General features: G+C 54.2%; 1 protein-coding gene across 2 annotated transcripts in view; it reads right to left on the reverse strand.

Moving 5' to 3' along the window:
- Window positions 1-5,855: 5,855 nt before the first annotated feature.
- The window catches only part of CCDC93 (coiled-coil domain containing 93), a 73,063-nt gene continuing 57,055 nt past the window's right edge, over window positions 5,856-21,863 (reverse strand). Inside the window, exons 10-23 of one of the 2 annotated variants that reach the window (XR_011314600.1) lie at window positions 21,437-21,487; window positions 21,214-21,300; window positions 21,017-21,133; window positions 19,071-19,133; window positions 18,895-18,968; window positions 16,907-16,988; window positions 16,763-16,834; window positions 16,609-16,680; window positions 13,203-13,311; window positions 10,131-10,213; window positions 9,682-9,847; window positions 6,278-6,362; window positions 6,087-6,200; window positions 5,856-5,999 (exon numbers count right to left, since the gene is read on the reverse strand). Coding sequence is in view for 1 of the 2 variants with exons in the window: in XM_069732556.1 (XP_069588657.1) it covers window positions 5,955-5,999; window positions 6,087-6,200; window positions 6,278-6,362; window positions 9,810-9,847; window positions 10,131-10,213; window positions 13,203-13,311; window positions 16,609-16,680; window positions 16,763-16,834; window positions 16,907-16,988; window positions 18,895-18,968; window positions 19,071-19,133; window positions 21,017-21,133; window positions 21,214-21,300; window positions 21,437-21,487 (1,092 nt within the window). In the remaining variant the exon portion in view is untranslated. The remainder of the gene's footprint in view (window positions 6,000-6,086; window positions 6,201-6,277; window positions 6,363-9,681; window positions 9,848-10,130; window positions 10,214-13,202; window positions 13,312-16,608; window positions 16,681-16,762; window positions 16,835-16,906; window positions 16,989-18,894; window positions 18,969-19,070; window positions 19,134-21,016; window positions 21,134-21,213; window positions 21,301-21,436; window positions 21,488-21,863) is intronic. The other variant, XM_069732556.1, reaches the window with a different exon arrangement.

The following is a 21,863-nucleotide window of genomic DNA, read 5'->3' on the forward strand; positions in this document are numbered from 1 at the left end:
TGCCTGGCCATAGTCTGGGCCCTGCAGCGCTTGCAGCCCTACTTGTACGGTCACACCTTCACTGTGGTGACCGACCACAACCCTCTGCGCTGGCTAAACGCCATGTGTGGAACCAACGGCAGGTTGCTACGCTGGAGCCTTGCCCTTCAGCAGTTTGACTTCACCATTGAACATAAAACGGGCAAAGAGCATGGGAATGCAGATGGACTCTCCCGCCAGGGTGAACCTACTGAGGTGCCCATGGAGGCATACCGTGGGGTACTGCCTCCCTAGCGCACACCAAAAGGGGGAGGTGTCACGATATGGTATGAAATATCATAAGTAGTTCTTTTGCTAGCCTGAGTGGGCTAAGCCCCCCCTTCTTGGAGTAACAGTTGTAGCTGCAAATTCCTGGCTTTCCTTCTCAGAGAGTGTGGGGGTTAGAAGTTTTATGGCCGAACGGAATTTACGACTGGCATTTCCTGTGTAAGCTCTTGTCCAGCTAGAACAGGAAAAATGGCTCCAAAAATCCATGAAAGATTCTTTGTTTAGTTTTTGTTAGATATTAGGCAAACGATTTAAGCTAGAAATACGAAAATATATATTCGTAGTTTCACTCGGTGTAGCTACACATCTCATGACACTCGGGTTTCTAACTCCATCTGGTAAAGAAGTAGGGTTTTCTCTGTAAATATGTATCCCAGATAGGACATATTTGATCTCATTAGAATGCTCACGTTAATCCGAGATGAATTATGGGTTTGGTATGACTCTGTCATGTTTTGTAGTGAAGTTATAGAAATCAGAGAGAATAGTTTAAAGTTTAGGCAGAATGTAGAGAGAGGAGGGTCTGGATAAGCCAGCCTTTCTGTGATGTCACAGCCTTAATGTTTTAAGTGTCTGGCAGGCTCTGAGGAGTCACTTTTTGCTGATTTCTCCTTCTGGACTGCTTTGTCCTATTGTCCTGGAAGAGCTGGTACATCCCATGGACTGGGATGTATGGAAACTGCACTAGCCTGGATGCCTGCAATGCTTTTAATATGTGAGTGTTATCTTTTCTCATTTATTCCCTTTATGTTATAATTACCCTTGTACATATTTGCAATTGTCTCATGTATAACATCTTTATAAACTATTTTTAATAACGCACTGCCTAGTTATTTTGAATGGGATATACTATTATATATTAGTTCGTTCTCCCGCTCTAAACCGTACCCTAAGTCTCTTGAAGGGAAAATACGCTACTGTTACTGTTGTGTTGGGTTAGCTTCGGACCCGTTTAATCGAAGCTGGTGGCAGCGAAAGTGTGCTGACGGTTGGATTATGCTGAAGCAACTGCGGGTTTGATAATTATTGTTCCTGCCTGTGTGGGAGTAGTTATCGCGTCGCTGCAGCGTGCCCAATAGCCAGTACATAGCAGGCAGCCTTTCTGGCGACTAATTACCCAGGGTGCAGTACCTAATCTGACCTGAGAGTAAGGGGGGCGCCAGAGAGCTGCAAGTGTTAAGTGGAACTGTAAGCGGGATATACATAAATCCCTGCAGTTCGTGGTATATAGAAAAGCAGTGGGATACCTAGAATAAGCCCCTGCTGTAAACTAAGAGGTCAATAGCCTTGTGTGTGGTTTTTCATCACATTGTTAGCAGTGGAGGGATAACTAAGATAAGCCCCCCTGCACATGTGATAGCCGTCTGTTGGCCTAAAGTCACCCTGATCCGTGACGTAGGGGTGACGGTCACGGTGTGAATCCTGACCCAGTGGTGACAGCGGTCAGGGGAATCGTGACACTACCTCTTGAAGCTCATCAAGAGAATGCCAAGAGTGTGCAAAGCAGTCATCAAAGCAAAAGGCGTCAACTTTGAAGAACCTAGAATGTAAGACATAATTTCAGTTTCACACTTTTTTGTTAAGTATATAATTCCACATGTGATAATTCATAGTTTTGATGCCTTCAGTGTGAATACAATTTTCAGTCATGAAAATACAGAAAAATCTTTAAATGAGGTGTGTCCAAACTTTTGGTCTGTACTGCACATAACCTTAAAAAAACAATAGAATCCCATGCTTGCTGTACCAGTTTCAGCCAGTATTAAGTGGGATGGGGAGAAGTGAGGGGTTTAAGGAGACCTGCTTTCGCAGCTCAGACATAAAAATTCCTGAAGGAGGGAGAAATGAGAGGTTTAGGATTACACTCACAGGGACAGGAAACTGCAGTTGAGAGCTCTGTCTGTGTAATTGAAGTAGTCAGAACTTATTCCTATTTCCTGACACCCACCCACTCCACTGATGGGCAGCTTCCTCCGTGTGACCCCACCCACTCCACTGATGGGCAGCTTCCTCCATGTGACCCCACCCACTCCACTGACTGATGGGCAGCTTCCTCCGTGTGACCCCACCCACTCCACTGACTGATGGGCAGCTTCCTCCGTGTGACCCCACCCACTCCACTGACTGATGGGCAGCTTCCTCAGTGTGACCCCACCCACTCCACTGACTGATGGGCAGCTTCCTCCGTGTGACCCCACCCACTCCACTGACTGATGGGCAGCTTCCTCCGTGTGACCCCACCCACTCCACTGACTGATGGGCAGCTTCCTCAGTGTGACCCCACCCACTCCACTGACTGATGGGCAGCTTCCTCCGTGTGACCCCACCCACTCCACTGATTGATGGGCAGCTTCCTCAGTGTGACCCCACCCACTCCACTGATTGATGGGCAGCTTCCTCCGTGTGACCCCACCCACTCCACTGATTGATGGGCAGCTTCCTCTGTGTGACCCCACCCACTCCACTGATTGATGGGCAGCTTCCTCTGTGTGACCCCACCCACTCCACTGACTGATGGGCAGCTTTCTGTGTATAATAGCTCTGATGGGCAGCTGTGAGTATACTGTACACAGCCAAAAAGATGCCAATGGGTGGTGAGAGCAGGATATAAACAGCTCATGAATATGGAGAACTACATGGCAGGTTTACTAGTCCTCTAGTAATAATCTTCTGCTGATAAAACTGTAACAAGCATCCCCGTGACATCGCTGGGTCAGGCCCTCAGCCCTTACATCATGCTTCTGTTCTGAGAAGGTGGTAAAAAAACCTGCGGACAGATTCTTTTTATGAAATTGAGGTACAGAGTAAAGGATAAAAAATAAGCTCAGGGTGTATGAAAGGAAAAGCTGCAGGACTTAACAACAAGAACACTGCCACCATCCCGGGAATAAGGAGGATGGCGAGATTAGGATCAGAGAGTCCCTGCTGGACCTGGGACTGCCGCGGGCAAACATTCAGAATGGCACTGTGTAAACAACCGTGGAAGCCTACTGAAGTCATTACTGGGGAAATGCAGAAGGCATCAGAACACACCCTGTGTAGTGAGCAACGGGCAGCGTGAAGGCCAGACCCACAGCTACACCGTCCCCGAATGGCCAAGTTTCAGTGTCTGTCATTGTAAGTGCCGAGCTGTGCAGCTGCCGCCATCCCACATCTATCTATAACATCTATCTATACATCTACCCCAATATCTGCTCCAGGTAACAGACCGAGCGGGGGCCACATGGTGTGTTTTCCCCTCAGGTAACAGACCGAGCAGGGGCCACATGGTGTGTTTTCCCCTCAGGTAACAGACCGAGCAGGGGCCACATGGTGCGTATTCCCCTCAGGTAACAGACCGAGCAGGGGCCACATGGGGTGTTTTCCCCTCAGGTAACAGACCGAGCAGGGGCCACATGGGGTGTTTTCCCCTCAGGTAACAGACCGAGCAGGGGCCACATGAGGTGTTTTCCCCTCAGGTAACAGACCGAGCAGGGGCCACATGGGGTGTTTTCCCCTCAGGTAACAGACCGAGCAGGGGCCACATGAGGTGTTTTCCCCTCAGGTAACAGACCGAGCAGGGGCCACATGGTGCGTTTTCCCCTCAGGTAACAGACCGAGCACGGGCCACATGGTGTGTTTTCCCCTCAGGTAACAGACCGAGCAGGGGCCACATGGGGTGTTTTCCCCTTAGGTAACAGACCGAGCACGGGCCACATGGTGTGTTTTCCCCTCAGGTAACAGACCGAGCAGGGGCCACATGGTGCGTTTTCCCCTCAGGTAACAGACCGAGCAGGGGCCACATGGTGTGTTTTCCCCTCAGGTAACAGACCGAGCAGGGGCCACATGGTGTGTTTTCCCCTCAGGTAACAGACCGAGCAGGGTCCACATGATGTGTTTTCCCCTCAGGTAACAGACCGAGCACGGGCCACATGGTGTGTTTTCCCCTCAGGTAACAGACCGAGCAGGGGCCACATGATGTGTTTGCCCCTCAGGTAACAGACCGAGCAGGGGCCACATGAGGTGTTTTCCCCTCAGGTAACAGACCGAGCACGGGCCACATGGGGTGTTTTCCCATCAGGTAACAGACCGAGCAGGGGCCACATGAGGTGTTTTCCCCTCAGGTAACAGACCGAGCAGGGGCCACATGAGGTGTTTTCCCCTCAGGTAACAGACCGAGCAGGGGCCACATGGGGTGTTTTCCCATCAGGTAACAGACCGAGCAGGGGCCACATGAGGTGTTTTCCCCTCAGGTAACAGACCGAGCAGGGGCCACATGGGGTGTTTTCCCATCAGGTAACAGACCGAGCATGGGCCACATGGTGTGTTTTCCCCTCAGATAACAGACCGAGCAGGGGCCACATGGGGTGTTTTCCCCTCAGGTAACAGACCGAGCAGGGGCCACATGGGGTGTTTTCCCCTCAGGTAACAGACCGAGCAGGGGCCACATGATGTGTTTTCCCCTCAGGTAACAGACCGAGCAGGGGCCACATGATGTGTTTTCCCCTCAGGTAACAGACCGAGCAGGGGCCACATGGTGTGTTTTCCCCTCAGGTAACAGACCGAGCAGGGGCCACATGATGTGTTTTCCCCTCAGGTAACAGACCGAGCAGGGGCCACATGGTGTGTTTTCCCCTCAGGTAACAGACCGAGCAGGGGCCACATGATGTGTTTTCCCCTCAGGTAACAGACCGAGCAGGGGCCACATGATGTGTTTTCCCCTCAGGTAACAGACCGAGCAGGGGCCACATGATGTGTTTTCCCCTCAGGTAACAGACCGAGCAGGGGCCACATGGAGTGTTTTCCCCTCAGGTAACAGACCGAGCAGGGGCCACATGGGGTGTTTTCCCCTCAGGTAACAGACCGAGCAGAGGCCACATGGGGTGTTTTCCCATCAGGTAACAGACCGAGAAGGGGCCACATGGGGTGTTTTCCCATCAGGTAACAGACCGAGCAGGGGCCACATGAGGTGTTTTCCCCTCAGGTAACAGACCGAGCAGGGGCCACATGAGGTGTTTTCCCCTCAGGTAACAGACCGAGCAGGGGCCACATGGGGTGTTTTCCCATCAGGTAACAGACCGAGCAGGGGCCACATGAGGTGTTTTCCCCTCAGGTAACAGACCGAGCAGGGGCCACATGGGGTGTTTTCCCATCAGGTAACAGACCGAGCAGGGGCCACATGGGGTGTTTTCCCATCAGGTAACAGACCGAGCAGGGGCCACATGGGGTGTTTTCCCATCAGGTAACAGACCGAGAAGGGGCCACATGGGGTGTTTTCCCCTCAGGTAACAGACCGAGCAGGGGCCACATGATGTGTTTTCCCCTCAGGTAACAGACCGAGCAGGGGCCACATGGGGTGTTTTCCCATCAGGTAACAGACCGAGCAGGGGCCACATGGGGTGTTTTCCCATCAGGTAACAGACCGAGAAGGGGCCACATGGGGTGTTTTCCCCTCAGGTAACAGACCGAGCAGGGGCCACATGAGGTGTTTTCCCCTCAGGTAACAGACCGAGCAGGGGCCACATGGTGTGTTTTCCCCTCAGGTGACAGAGCACACGCTGGCACAGGAGGACATGGCAGAGCTTTATTAGCGGGTGATGGGCCCTGACCATTGCATATCATGCACAGTCATCTCCATGTGTGGTGGATGTTCCCGGGACGGAGGATGATCAGGGCGTGCGATCACTCAGCAGCAGCTCATTCCTGCGACATTCCTAAAAATCAAAGAAATAAAGATGTGAGCAGAGGAGACATCACGGGTGGCGATTTGCCGCCGCTGCTCTCGGCTTCGGGCCTCTCACCTCTTTGAACTCCTTCACAGTCTTGAAGTACAAGCGCTGCTTCTCCAGCATCTCCAGATACTCGTCGTTCAGCTGATCGCGCCTCATTTTGTTTAACTGCTTCTTCTTCTCCATCTAGAAAACACCATATTGAGGAGTCCTCCCCACCGGGGGCCTAACCCTCCACACCACTCTCCCACATGTCCTCCTGCCTTATTCCTGTTATGTCTGATCCCGTCCACAATCTGCTCCATCTGCCGGAGGAACTGCTCCCGGGTGCCAGAGGAGGCCATCGCCCTAAGAAGAAAATGAAGAGCGTTGGGACTCACAGCGAAATAGCTTTCCTGTAGTCTTCATTGTGTGACAGGAACCAAGGGTTAGTCTGCGGACACCGGGGGGGGGGGGGGGGGGGGGGGGGGGCAGACACAAAATATTTCACCAAAACAAAAAGTTCACTCCTCCCCAGCAGACTACTCCCTGCCTGCTAGCACCAGGCCTCCTCAGAGAAAAAGCGAAGAAGAAAAGCAAAACCGGCCTGAAAGAAAAACAACTTGCATACACATTCGACCAAGCAACCGGCGGTAGGCGCAGCGTCCCCCACTGAGGACGATAAGACAGACATTTTACAGTGAGGAGCAAACATCTTCATCTCTTGGCATCTTGATTGGGGACACAGTAATCATGGGACGTCCCAGAACTGCTCCGGGAGCGGCGTAACAAATACCGTCACCACAAATACCGTCACCACAAGTACCGTCACCACAGAGGTATTCGCACGTAAGCTGCTGCCTGGGCGACGACTGGCTGCAGCACCTTTACACCAAATCTGGCATCTGCGAAAGCAAAGTATGTATCCGGTCAAACTTAGAAAAGGGACACTGGTTACGGAAAGTATTCAGACCCCTTTAAATGTTTCACTTTTTTTGAATTTACCAAATGGCTGCATTGAAACAAAGTTCAGTTTTTCTCATTAATGTGCACTCTGCACCCCATCTTGACAAAAAACAAAACGGAAATGTAGAAATTTTTGCAAATGTATTAAATAAGAAAACCTGAAATATCACATGACCATAAGTATTCAGCCCCTTTGCTCAGTATTGGGTAGAAGCACCTTTAAGCTCGTACAGCCATGAGCCTTCTTGGGAATGATGCCACAAGTTTTTCACCCCTGGATTTGGGGATCCTCGGCCATTCTTCCTTGCAGATCCTCTCCAGTTCCGTCAGGTTGGATGGTGAACGTTGGTGGACGCCATTTTCTGGTCTCTCCAGAGATGCTCCATTGGGTTTAGGTCAGGGCTCTGGTTGGGCCGGTCAAGAATGGTCACAAAGTTGCTCTGAAGTCGCTCCTTTGTTATTTTAGCTGTGTGCTTGGGGTCATTGTCTTGTTGGAAGGTGAACCTTCAGCCAAGTCTGAGGTCCAGAGCACTCTGTAAGAGGTTTTCATCCAGGATCTCTGTGTAATTGGCCGCATTCATGTTTCCTTCAATGACAACCAGTCGTCCTGTCCCTGCAGCTGAACAACACCCCCATAGCATGATGCTGCCTCCACCATGTTTCACTGTGGGGATTGTATAGGGCAGGTGATGAGCAGTACCTGGTTTTCTCCACACAAACCGCTTAGAATTATCACCATAAAGGTCTATCTTCATCTCATCAGACCAGAGAATCTTATTTCTCATAGTCTGGGAGTCCTTCATGTGTTTTTTAGCAAACTCTATGCGGCTTTCATATGTCTTGCACTGAGGAGAGGCTTCTGTCGGGCCACTATGCCATAAAGGCCCGACTGGTGGAGGCTGCAGTGATAGTTGACTTTGTGGGACTTTCTCCCATCTTCCTACTGCATCTCTGGAGCTCAGTCACAGTGATCTTGGGGTTCTTCTTTACCTCTCACCAAGGCTCTTCTCCCATGATTGCTCAGTTTGGCTGGACGGCCAGGTCTAGGAAGACCTCTGGTGGTCCCAAATTTCTTCCATGAAAGGATCATGGAGGCCACTGTGCTCTTAGGAACCTTGAGTACTGCAGAAATTCTGTTGTAACCTTGGCCAGATCTGTGCCTTCCACAATTCTGTCTCTGAGCTCCTTGGCCAGTTCCTTTGGCCTCATGATTCTCATTTGGTCTGACATGCACTGTGAGCTGTGAGGTCTTATATAGACAGGTGTGCGCCGCTCCAAATCAAGTCCTATCAGTGTAATTACACACAGCTGGACTCCAATGAAGGAGTAGAACCATCTCAAGGAGGATCACAAGGAAATGGACAGCATGTGACTTACATATGAGTGTCTGAGCAAAGGGGCTGAAGACTTATGACCATGGGATATTTCAGGTTTTCTTTTTTATTTTGATTTTCAAAAATTTCTACATTTCTGGTTTTTTTTTCAGTCAAGGTGAGGTGCAGAGAAAAAAAAAAGAACTTTTTTGAATTTACCAAATGGCTGCAATGAAACAAAGAGTGGAAAATTTAAAGGGCTCTGAATACTTTCCGTACCCTCTGTAGATACAGACTGAGCTAAAGCCAGCAGCGAGGGAGAGCTACAGGAGCACCAACGCTTATTAGCTCACTCCAGTAAGCCGATGGGCACGGCCCGCCAACAGTACTGACCACTAGAGATAATGCGGAGATTGGCTGGTAAGCAAGGCCCACTGGACCCACTGATAGGCCCAGAGGAAAATACATAATTCTCTCCCCCAAGAGACCGCCAACTGCAAAGTGATCGGCAGGCCTAAGACAATCAACAAATGTGCACATACACTCATTAGCCCCAAGTACCCCCCTGAAACTTCTCACACCACCCAGAGGAAAAGGTGCCCCACAGCTCACTTTGAAAAGGGCCGACACCCTAACCCAGGGGAGAGGTTAGCCACAAAAACAAACCCACCAGGAGGTGCAAGGAGGAAAGTGGGATGACAGAATCCTTAGCCATGACCCCAACATTCAACACCTGAAGAAAATAAAAATGTCAAAAAACAATCAAGAGACTCGAGAGGAACACTTTGGCGCAGTACGGGACATGCTTAAAGGGACTCTGTCACCTGAATTTGGCGGGCTATGTAAATGCCCTGTTTTCGGACCAATGGGCGGTGTTTCTTCTTTTTTCATCCACCCCCGCTGTCCGAAATATTTTCCGGAATTGGAGTAGGTGTCCTCCATAGTTCGCGCATGCGCAATGCAATCTTGTCATTACTGCGCATGCGGCGGCGCACTATTTTCCTCAAGTATTTCCGCCCATCGGACCGAAAACAGGGCATTTACATAGCCCGCCAAATTCAGGGGACAGAGTCCCTTTAACTGTCCTGAAGAAGGGAGATCCAGTGGTAAGTGTTCGGATTCTAACTTCTGCTCCATACAAATGGGCTGCACTATCGTGGGCGACCAGGAGTCAGAAGGGCAAAAGGACCAAAATGCCCCAGGTAGTACAGGCTGTACGCTCTATGAACGAGTGCACACTTACACTGCTACCAACCGTAATGATCATCCGAGATCTACAACACACAGAGAAGATGAGCACCGCACACAACAAGGCCTAGAGCGGCCTGAGAATCAACGTCTGCCTCCACCTGACTGGAGGATGCTTGGGGCAAGCCGGTGAGGTGCGGACTGCTGGGGGGAACCATTACCTTTACATAACTGCTGGAGTCAGATTAACCCAAGGCTGCTGCGTCCCCCAATAGCACAACCAAGAAAAATATGTCCGTCACCAAATCTCGGCTGAATCCCGTGTACGGGGGTCTGCGCTCATACTCACTGCTGGAAGTTGTCATGGATGGAATTCAGCAGATTCACCTGAAAGAGGCAAGAGACGTCAAAAGCCACGGGATCCAGCACCAAACTGAGGACTGCCGCAAACATAGGCCACGGATCACAAAAAAGCCAAGGAAAGCCCACCACAACCACCTTCATTATTACCACTAGCACTGAAAAAAGCTAGACACGGCACTATGTGGTCATTCACACAAGGTGGTACGAGCCCGCTGCAGAGCCAGCGAGTGCTGCATGTACAGGATATCCCCCATAACAGCGCAGTCACTGAGCACGGGGTCCCAACTCCAGCCTCCACATCCCTCACCTCCTTCTCCAGATAAAGCTTCTTGTCATCCAGGGTGTTGTACAGGGTGAAGAACTGCTTGGTCTCCTTGTGAGTGGCCGAGACTGAAAGAAATGATAAAGTCAAAAGACAGCAGCCCCCGGGCCTGAAACTGAGGGAGAGCGCTCGACCCTTCCTTGGGATCCTTAGATACTGCGAGGGAACATCTCAGCATCTGGAGGAACGACCAACAAATCCAAGAAACTGACGATATACCGGAATCTACAGAGGGAGTACAGACTGGCCCCATATCTAGAGAAACCAGGAAACCCCAAAGATGGACAGATCCTGAGCCGGTACAGACTGAGGCCCACAGCCTACTCATCGAATCCGGGCGGCACCGACAGAACTACAAGCCCCGAGAGAGCAGACTCTGCCAGCAGCGCCCCCAGGAGGCCATGGAGGATGAGGCAGACTCTGCCAGCAGCACCCCAGGAGGCCGTGGAGGAGGAGACAGACTCTGCCAGCAGCACCCCAGGAGGCCGTGGAGGAGGAGACAGACTCTGCCAGCAGCGCCCCTAGGAGGCCGTGGAGGAGGAGACAGACTCTGCCAGCAGCACCCCAGGAGGCCGTGGAGGATGAGGCAGACTCTGCCAGCAGCGCCCCCAGGAGGCCGTGGAGGATGAGGCAGACTCTGCCAGCAGCGCCCCCAGGAGGCCGTGGAGGATGAGGCATACTCTGCCAGCAGCGCCCCCAGGAGGCCGTGGAGGATGAGGCAGACTCTGCCAGCAGCGCCCCCAGGAGGCCGTGGAGGATGAGGCAGACTGCCAGCAGCGCCCCCAGGAGGCCGTGGAGGATGAGGCAGACACTGCCAGCAGCGCCCCCAGGAGGCCGTGGAGGATGAGGCAGACTCTGCCAGCAGCGCCCCCAGGAGGCCGTGGAGGATGAGGCAGACTCTGCCAGCAGCGCCCCCAGGAGGCCGTGGAGGATGAGGCAGACTCTGCCAGCAGCGCCCCCAGGAGGCCGTGGAGGATGAGGCAGACTCTGCCAGCAGCGCCCCCAGGAGGCCGTGGAGGATGAGGCAGACTCTGCCAGCAGCGCCCCCAGGAGGCCGTGGAGGATGAGGCAGACTCTGCCAGCAGCGCCCCCAGGAGGCCGTGGAGGATGAGGCAGACTCTGCCAGCAGCGCCCCCAGGAGGCCGTGGAGGATGAGGCAGACTCTGCCAGCAGCGCCCCCAGGAGGCCGTGGAGGATGAGGCCCACTTCCTGCTGAGGTGCTCCAAATACTCCGCAGTGAGGGACACTCACTTCAAGAGGCTGTCTGATCTCCTCCCAGACTTCACCTCCAAGGAGGAGGAAGAGACACTGCCGATAATACTGGGGGAAGAGGAAAGTGCAGCGGCCGTAGCAGCGGAATATGTCAGTGCCTGCCACAGACTAAGAGGAGCCTGATATGTCATGGACTCCTATACCCCAACACTGGACACGTCCCTATCCCCCCACTAAAGAGCCTGATATGTCATGGACTCCTATACCCCACCCTGGAAACATCCCCTGTCCTCTAAAAGGAATTTGATATTCCCTGGACCTCTATATCCCCCCCCTCCCCCACCCCCGTATTTTTACCATATGCTTTGGCAATGCTAACATGTACTTAGTCCTGCCAATAAAGCTCATTTGAATTGAATAGAGAGAGAGAGAGAGAGAGAGAGAGAGAGAGAGAGAGAGAGAGAGAGAGAGGCAAACGAGAGAGAGAGAGAGAGAGAGAGAGAGAGAGGCAAACGAGAGAGAGAGAGGGGCAAACGAGAGGGAGAGAGGCAAACGAGAGAGAGAGGGGCAAACGAGAGAGAGAGAGAGGGGCAAACGAGAGAGAGAGAGGGGCAAACGAGAGAGAGAGGGGCAAACGAGAGAGAGAGAGAGAGAGAGAGAGAGAGAGAGAGAGAGAGAGAGGCAAACGAGAGAGAGAGGCAAACGAGAGAGAGAGAGAGAGAGAGGCAAACGAGAGAGAGAGAGGGGCAAACGAGAGAGAGAGGGGCAAACGAGAGAGAGAGGGGCAAACGAGAGAGAGAGAGAGGCAAACGAGGGAGAGAGAGGGGCAAACGAAAGAGAGAGAGAGAGAGGCAAACGAGAGAGAGAGGGGCAAACGAGAGAGAGGGGCAAACGAGAGAGAGAGAGAGAGGCAAACGAGAGAGAGAGAGGGGCAAACGAAAGAGAGAGAGGGGCAAACGAGAGCGAGAGAGGGGCAAACGAGAGCGAGAGAGGGGCAAACGAGAGCGAGAGAGGGGCAAACGAGAGCGAGAGAGGGGCAAACGAGAGCGAGAGAGGGGCAAACGAGAGAGAGAGAGGGGCAAACGAGAGAGAGAGAGAGAGGCAAACGAGAGAGAAAGAGGGGCAAACGAAAGAGAGAGAGAGAGAGAGGGGCAAACGAGAGCGAGAGAGGGGCAAACGAGAGCGAGAGAGGGGCAAGCGAGAGAGGGGCAAACGAGAGAGAGAGAGGGGCAAACGAGAGAGAGAGAGGGGCAAACGAGAGAGAGGCAAACGAGAGAGAGAGGGAGAGGGGCAAACGAGAGAGAGAGGCAAAAGAGAGAGAGAGAGAGAGAGAGGGGCAAACGAGAGAGAGAGAGGGGCAAACGAGAGAGAGAGAGGGGCAAACGAGAGCGAGAGAGGGGCAAACGAGAGCGAGAGAGGGGCAAACGAGAGAGAGAGGCAAAAGAGAGAGAGAGAGAGAGAGAGAGAGAGAGGGGCAAACGAGAGAGAGAGAGAAAGGGAGGCAAACGAGAGAGAGAGAGATTTGCAAACGAGAGAGCGGGAGAAATAGATATGCTGCACAGGACTCGTATATAGGACCTGTGCTGTGAGGGGGGATGCGATGCTGCAGCATCCAGCCTGTGTACGGGTCTTGGAGTAGAGACTGCAGCATCACCTCCCTCCTCCCCTCACAGCACATGGACAGGATTCAGGCTGCAGGCTCCCAGAAGAAGAGGGGAGCCGCAGGTGCAGAAGTCTGGCCTGTTCTGACATCATAGCAGGATGACCCCACCACATGGAGAAGAACGTCACCTCCGCCACTAGTGGTACGGCCACCGGAACTGCTGCCATGTAATATAAGACTACCTTGTCCATAGAGCTCGATAAATCTCTTCTGATATTGCGTCAGCTCCGCTCGGCTAGGGACCTCATCTATTTTACGCTGCAGAATAGCGATTTCCCGATTCCTTCGAGCCTTAGGACAATGAAGAAAATAAATTATTATACAAATATAGGAGACAGCAGGGATAGTCGGCGTCTGGAGAGTGAGCCGTATGCTCCTGCGCCTAGAGACCCTCAAGCGGTCATGAGTTTCTATTGTTCTTTTAGGCTATGTGCACACGTAGTCTGGGTCCACTGCGGACTTTTCCGCAGCGGATTCCAGCAGATTTGATAAATCCGCAGTGGAAAACCGCTGCGGATTTTCCACGGTTTTCACTGCGGATTTACAACTGCGGTTTTCCATAAGTGCAGTTGTAAATCCGCACAAAAGTAGTGACATGCTGCGGATTGTAAACTGCTGCGTTTCCGCGCGTTTTTTTCCGCAGCATGTGCACAGCTTTTTTTTTCCCATACGTTTACATTGAACTGTAAACGCTGGGGAAACTGCTGCGGATCCGCAGCGGAACCGCAGCAAAATCCGCATCGCGTGCATATAGCCTTAAGGTTATATATAGTGGCACCGATCCGGGCTAGAGATATAAGAATTATATATTCCGGATGTCCAACGATAGATCGAACACCCCTGAAACCGCTAGAAGCTAAACCCAACGAGTGCAAAGTGCAGGTTTCTCCGTAAGCAGTTTAGGTAAATACTCAGTGTTTACACTTAAAAGAATCCCCATGATGTGGGACACATTCTGATCATCGTGTCTTTTGTATATGAGATTTATATAGCGAGCTAGGCATATAAATAGTTTTCATAATTCTAAGTAAAGGGGAGGTTTCAGCCTCTACGTGAGGTCACCACAGGGGGAGGGCTTTGGTTTTAGGATAGGAACTAACTTTGTGAAGCAAGAGTCTTCAGTGTCTTTTGTCCGGGGTCTAGCTGCTATACAGAGGGGTGCTATGCATCTGGATATATGCTCGCCCTTCACCCCAGCACACGGCCAGCCATGATGATGCAATGACATAATGACCTGTAAGTGTTCTTTTCAATTTTAATTCCTTTTTATTTGTAATCGTATTGTACATGATTTATTTATTTTCTAATATCTTTTTATACTTTGTAAACACTGCCTACCTTTCTTTGGAGTAAAATATAAAATTACTAGCTTGTCTCTCCCCGCTCTTTAACGAACTGTCGCGTCATCTGAAGTGAATTACGCTACTGATTTGGGTTGGCTCCGGACCAGTTAATACTTGGAAAATCGGAGCTGTTGGCAGCATAATTTGTCCTGTGCAATTGGGAGTCATGTAGAGACGGCGGCATTGATAATTATTGTTGCTGCCCTAGTGGGAGTAGTTATATCGCACTCGCTGCAACATGCCCAATAGCTAGAACATAGCCGGAAGCCTTTCTGGCGACTAATTACCCTAGGTGCAGTACCCTGACTGACCTGACGGTAAGGGGGGGGGGGGGGAGGGGGGAGCCAGAGAGCTGCAGATTTCAAACCGGGTAGTAGGATATAGATAAATCCCCTTCAGAAGGAAACAGGGGCAACCAAACACCCGGGTTCATGACAAATTGGTGTGAGTGGTGGGGATGATAAAGGTATTTTCCCCGTGAACCGTGACAGATCGGTGGGATCCCTGACATATCCGGTGGGATTCTTGACATATTGGTGGCTGCACGGTGGGATTCCTGACAACCTGGACTAAAGGTTTGGGGGACATCCAGCCGAACAGCACAGCAGAAAAAAAAAAAAAAAAGAAAAACAGCCAGATGACAACCAAGCCCACAGAGAACATCCCCCCCCCCACGATAGACGAGCCCACAGAGGACATCCCCCCCCCATGACAGACCGAGGGCCGAGCCCGCAATGGACATACCCCCCCACGATAGACCGAGGGCCGAGCCTGCAATGGACATACCCCCCCACGATAGACCAAGGGCCGAGCCCGCAGAGGTCATCCCCCCTCCCCCCAACAGACTAAGGGCAAGCCCACAGGCGACATTCCCCAACAGACCGAGGGCCGAGCCCGCAGAGGGCATCCCCCCCATGATAGACCGAGGGCCGAACCCACAGGGAACATCCCCCCCCACGATAGTCCAAGGGCCGAGCCTGTAGAAAACATCCCCCCCACGATAGATGGAGGGCCGAGCCCGCAGAGGACGTCCCCCTCATGATTGACTGTGGGCTGAGCCTGCGGAGGACATCCCCCTCCCCCCAACAGACTGAGGGCAAGCCCACAGGGGACATTCCCCGACAGACCGAGGGCCGAGCCCGCAGAGGGCATCGCCCCACGATAGACCGAGGGCCAAGCCAGCAGAGGACATCCCCCCCCCACGATAGACCAAGGGCCGAGCCCGCAGAGGACATCCCCCCCCATGATAGACCAAGGGCCGAGCCCGCAGAGGACATCCCCCCCCATGATAGACCGAGGGCCGAGCCCGCAGTGGACATCCCCCCACGATAGACCGAGGTCCGAGCATGCAGAGGACATCCCCCCACGATAGACCGAGGGCCGAGCATGCAGAGGACATCCCCCCACGATAGACCGAGGGCCGAGCATGCAGAGGACATCCCTCCACGATAGACCGAGGGCCGAGCATGCAGAGGACATCCCCCCTCCTCCCGACAGACTGAGGGCCAAGCTCACAGGGGACACCCAACAAGATAGACGGAGGGCTGAGCCCGCAGTGGACATACCCCCCATGATAGACAAAGGCGGAGCTTGCAGAGGACATCACCCCCATGATAGACCAAGGGCCGAGCCCGCAGTGGACATCCCCCCACGATAGACCGAGGGCTGAGCCCGCAGGGAACATCCCCCCCCCCACTATAGACCGAGGGCCGAGCCCGCAGAGGTCATCCCCCCTCCCCCCCCCCCCAAGACTGAGGGCAGAGCCCACAGGGGACACCCTCCCCACCCCGACTGAGGGCAGAGCACATAGGGGACACCCCACCCGACAGACAGGAGGGTAGAGCCCACAGAGGACATCCCCCCACCCCCCCGACAGACTGAGGGCAAGCCCACAGGGGACATTCCCCCCCATGATAGCCCGAGCCCACACAGGACATTCCCCCCCCCCCCCATGATAGACCAAGGGCCGAGCCCAGAGGACATCTCCCCATGACAGACCGAGGGCCAAGCCTGGAGGGGACATTCCCCGACAGACCGAGGGCAGAGCCCGCAAAAGACATCCCCGCACACGCCCTCCACCAACAGACCGGGTGATGACAAACGCAGACAGCAGCAGATAACTGTCTGGTAAGATGTGGCATCACACAGTAGCAGGGATTCTCCACAGCTAGTACCCTGGGAGCCCTATTAAAAATGGGGTGACCAGTAGAGCGTCATATCCCGGCAGGGTCCGGCAAACACTCACAAGCAGGAGCCGGATCTTCTGCAGCTTCTCACGCTCCGCTCTGTGCTGCTGCTCAAACAATGATGATCTCTCCTGAAAACAGAAGAAAAAGGATCCTAAGAACAGCGGAGCCCAGACAGCAAGGCGCTGCTCATCTCCCCAGTGGGCTCTGTACCTTCTCCTCTATGCTCTCAGCAATCTCTGCCTTGAGGGAGTCAATGTTCTCCTGTAGATTGGTCATCTCCTCCTGTGGATGGCAGGAGGTGCATTACAAGTGACTGTGGCAGCGGTACACATGGGACAGTGTGTGGAGACTCACCCGGCAATGAGCCCGGAACTTCAGCTCCTGAGACTTCAGAGACTCATTCAGAGTCACCAGCGCACGCAGCTCCTGCAGAATGCTGGACACAAGAACATGAGAGCGCAGCACCAACATAAGGACAAGCATGCTGTCCCACCCCAATAATCCTCCACCCCACCCCAATAACCCTCCACCCCTCCCCAATAATTTTCCATCCCACCCCAATAATCCTCCACCCCTCCCCAATAATCCTCCACCCCACCCCAATAATCCTCCACCCCACCCCAATAATCCTCCACCCCACCCCAACAATCCTCCACCCCATCCCAACAATCCTCCACCCCACCCCAATAATCCTCCATCCCACCCCAACAATCCTCCACCCCTTCCCAACAATCCTCCACCCCACCCCAATAATCCTCCACCCCTCCCCAATAATCCTCCACCCCTCCCCAATAATCCTCCACCCATCCTCCACCCCTCCCCAATAATCCTCCACCCCACCCCAATAATCCTCCACCCCACCCCAATAATCCTCCACCCCACCCCAATAATCCTCCATCCCAACAATCCTCCACCCCACCCCAATAATCCTCCACCCCACCCCAATAATCCTCCACCCCACCCCAACAATCCTCCACCCCACCCCAATAATCCTCCACCCCACCCCAACAATCCTCCACCCCTCCCCAATAATCCTCCACCCCTCCCCAATAATCCTCCACCCCACCCCAATAATCCTCCACCCCACCCCTCCACCCCAATAATCCTCCACCCCACCCCAATAATCCTCCATCCCACCCCAATAATCCTCCACCCTCCCCAATAATCCTCCACCCTCCCCAATAATCCTCCACCCCACCCCAATAATCCTCCACCCCACCCCAATAATCCTCCACCCCAACAGTCCTCCATCCCACCCCAACAGTCCTCCATCCTACGCTAATAGTCCTCCATCCCACCCCAATAATCCTCCACCCCACCCCAATCATCCTCCATCCCACCCCAACAATCCTCCATCCCACCCCAATAATCCTCCACCCCACCCAAATAATCCTCCACCCCACCCAAATAATCCTCCACCCCACCCCAATCCTCCACCCCTCCCCAATAATCCTCCACCCCAACAATCCTCCACCCCTCCCCAACAATCCTCCACCCCAATAATCCTCCACCCCACCCCAACAATCCTCCATCCCACCCCAACAATCCTCCATCCCACCCCAATAATCCTCCATCCCACCTCAACAATCCTCCATCCCACCCCAACAATCCTCCACCCCACCGCAACAGTCCTCCATCCCACCTCAATAATCCTCCATCCTACGCGAATAGTCCTCCATCCCACCCCAATAATCCTCCATCCCACCCCAACAGTCCTCCATCCCACCCCAACAGTCCTCCATCCTACGCGAATAGTCCTCCATCCCACCCCAATAATCCTCCATACCACCCCAATAATCCTCCATCCCACCCCAATAGTCCTCCATCCCACCCCAACAGTCCTCCATCCCACCCCAACAGTCCTCCATCCCACGCGAATAGTGCTCCATCCCACCCCAATAATCCTCCATCCCACCCCAATAATCCTCCATCCCACCCCAACAGTCCTCCATCAAACCCCAATAATCCTCCACCCCACCCCAATAATCCTCCACCCCTCCCCAATAATCCTCCACCCCAATAGTCCTCCATCCCACCCCAACAATCCTCCATCCCACTCCAATAATCCTCCACCCCTCCCCAATAATCCTCCACCCCACCCCAATAATCCTCCACCCCTCCCCAATAATCCTCCACCCCAATAATCCTCCATCCCACCCCAATAATCCTCCATCCCACCCCAATAATCCTCCATCCCACCCCAATATTCCTCCACCCCAATAATCCTCCACCCCTCCCCAATAATCCTCCATCCCACCCCAACAATCCTCCATCCCACCCCAATAATCCTCCACCCCAATAATCCTCCACCCCAATAATCCTCCATCCGTGACCTCACCTACCTCGGATCGGCTGTGCCTTCCTCTTTCTCCAGCTGCGACATCTCCGCATCTAACTTCTCGCTGAAAGTTGTAACCTGTAGGAGGAAATAAAGGAATCAGACAATAAGGACCACAGTCTGCAGGAAGAGGAATATTGGGGAGCGGACAAAAGTCAGGAAGGGTTCCCGTGCGCTCACCTCTGATCGCTCCTTCTTTGCCTTTTCATGTACCACCATCAGCTCTGAGGATTTAACCTTCAACTGAAACGAGAGGACTGGAATATAAGAAACCGCAGCGTCATGGGCCACAGGAGCGACAAGCCGGCCACTGAGGAGTCCGGGGGAAACGTAGCGCCACGCGGTCACAGGAGCGACAAGATGGCCACTGAGGAGTCCGGGGGGAAACGTAGCGTCACGGGCCACAGGAGCGACAAGCCGGCCACTGAGGAGTCCGGGGGGAAACGTAGCGTCACGGGCCACAGGAGCGACAAGCCGGCCACTGAGGAGTCCGGGGGAAACGTAGCGTCACGTGGTCATAGGAGCGACAAGCCGGCCACTGAGGAGTCCGGGGGAAACGCAGCGCCACGTGGTCACAGGAGCGACAAGCCGGCCACTGAGGAGTCCGGGGGAAACGTAGCGTCACGTGGTCATAGGAGCGACAAGCCGGCCACTGAGGAGTCCGGGGGAAACGTAGCGTCACGTGGTCACAGGAGCAACAAGACGGCCACTGAGGAGTCCGGGGGAAACGTAGCGTCATGGGCCACAGGAGCGACAAGCCGGCCACTGAGGAGTCCGGGGAAAAAGCAGCGCCATGCGGTCACAGGAGCGACAAGACGGCCACTGAGGAGTCCGGGGGAAACATAGCGTCATTGGCCACAGGAGCGACAAGCCGGCGACTGAGGAGTCCGGGGAAAAAGCAGCGCCACGCGGTCACAGGAGCGACAAGACGGCCACTGAGGAGTCCGGGGGAAACGTAGCGTCACATGGTCACAGGAGCGACAAGCAGACCACTGAGGAGTCCGGGGGAAACGCAGCGCCACGCAGTCACAGGAGCGACAAGACGGCCACTGAGGAGTCCGGGGGAAACGTAGCGTCACGTGGTCACAGGAGCGACAAGACGGCCACTGAGGAGTCCGAGGGAAACGCAGCATCACACGGCCACAGGAGCGACAAGACGGCCACTGAGGAGTCCGAGGGAAAAGCATCATCACACGGCCACAGGAGCGACAAGACGGCCACTGAGGAGTCTGGCGGAAACGCAACGCCACGTGGTCACACGAGCGACAAGACGGCCACTGAGGAGTCCGGGGGAAACGTAGCGTCACGTGGTCACAGGAGCGACAAGACGGCCACTGAGGAGTCCGGGGGAAAAGCAGCATCACACGGCCACAGGAGCGACAAGACGGCCACTGAGGAGTCCGGGGGAAACGTAGCGTCACGTGGTCACAGGAGCGACAAGCCGACCACTGAGGAGTCCGGGGGAAACGCAGCGCCACGCAGTCACTGGAGCGACAAGACGGCCACTGAGGAGTCCGGGGGAAACGTAGCGTCACGTGGTCACAGGAGCGACAAGAAGGCCACTGAGGAGTCTGGGGAAAAAGCAGCACCACGCGGCCACAGGAGTGACAAGACGGCCACTGAGGAGTCCGGGGGAAACATAGCGTCACGTGGTCACAGGAGCGACAAGACGGCCACTGAGGAGTCCGGGGGAAACGTAGCGTCACGTGGTCACAGGAGCGACAAGAAGGCCACTGAGGAGTCCGGGGAAAAAGCAGCGCCACGCGGCCACAGGAGCGACAAGCCGGCCACTGAGGAGTCCGAGGGAAACGCAGCATCACATGGCCACAGGAGCGACAAGACGGCCACTGAGGAGTCCGGGGGAAATGTAGCGTCACGCGGTCACAGGAGCGACAAGACGGCCACTGAGAAGTCCGGGGGAAACGTAGAGCCACACATTCATGGACGCTCCATCTGATTAAGTCTACTGCACCACGATATGTAACAAAGCCTCTTCCACACATGGGAAGCTGAGATATGAGGGGTGAACCAGCCTTGATGTCAGGGTGACCTCACTGTAGCAGCACCACGCAGTATTGTACCCGGACAGCATCCTCACCACCGATTCTAGCGAGCACATCTCGCACCTGTTGCAGGACCTTCATCTTCTGGGTGATCTGTTTGCTGAGAGAGGCCACGTTCCTGCGATGCTGCTGCATCGGCCCCATGTGTTCCGGCCGCTCCTCTGCGCTGAGCTCCGATTGCTGAAGGATGCAGAGAGGCAGAGTCAATGCTACGACCAAGTGACGGACAATCTAAAAAAAAAATAAACATCAGGACCGACCTTCTCGGCGTATTCGGATGCCATCTGTTTTATCTCATGTGACTGTAGCCCCACGATCTGCCCGACCATGCTGGCTGTTAGCCGACCCTGAAAGGACAAATGTCATCCTAGAATTACATGGGGCATCTCGATAATCGGTTCCTCTCTCACCATAGTCACCCCTCACTGTGACGCCACCCCCGAGCAGCGCAGACAGTCGTAGTCCGTGCAGCACAGCACTCACCTGCTCTAGGTCCATGGCCGCCATCCTCGTCATTAGTTTCCTGATACGAAGCTTCTCCACAGCAAAACAAACAAGAACATCGTTAGATCAGGCAGAGATCATCTGACGATCCCCAGATACACCCACGGCCCCCTCTGCACCAGGTTCATCCCTTCATGAGCGAAGGAATCATCTCCCACCAACCTCTCCGGTGACCTGATGTCAGCGACCGGACCCCCCACCGATCCAGGGTGGCTGCCATCAGCGACCGGACCCCCACTGATCCAGGGTGGCTGCTGTCAGCGACCGGACCCCCACCGATCCAGGGTGGCTGCCGTCAGCGACCGGACCCCCACCGATCCAGGGTGGCTGCTGTCAGCGACCGGACCCCCACCGATCCAGGGTGGCTGCTGTCAGCGACCGGACCCCCCACCGATCCAGGGTGGCT

This window comes from Ranitomeya imitator, chromosome 7 (genome assembly GCF_032444005.1).
Source record: "Ranitomeya imitator isolate aRanImi1 chromosome 7, aRanImi1.pri, whole genome shotgun sequence".
In the NCBI taxonomy this organism is placed as follows: Eukaryota; Metazoa; Chordata; class Amphibia; order Anura; family Dendrobatidae; genus Ranitomeya; species Ranitomeya imitator.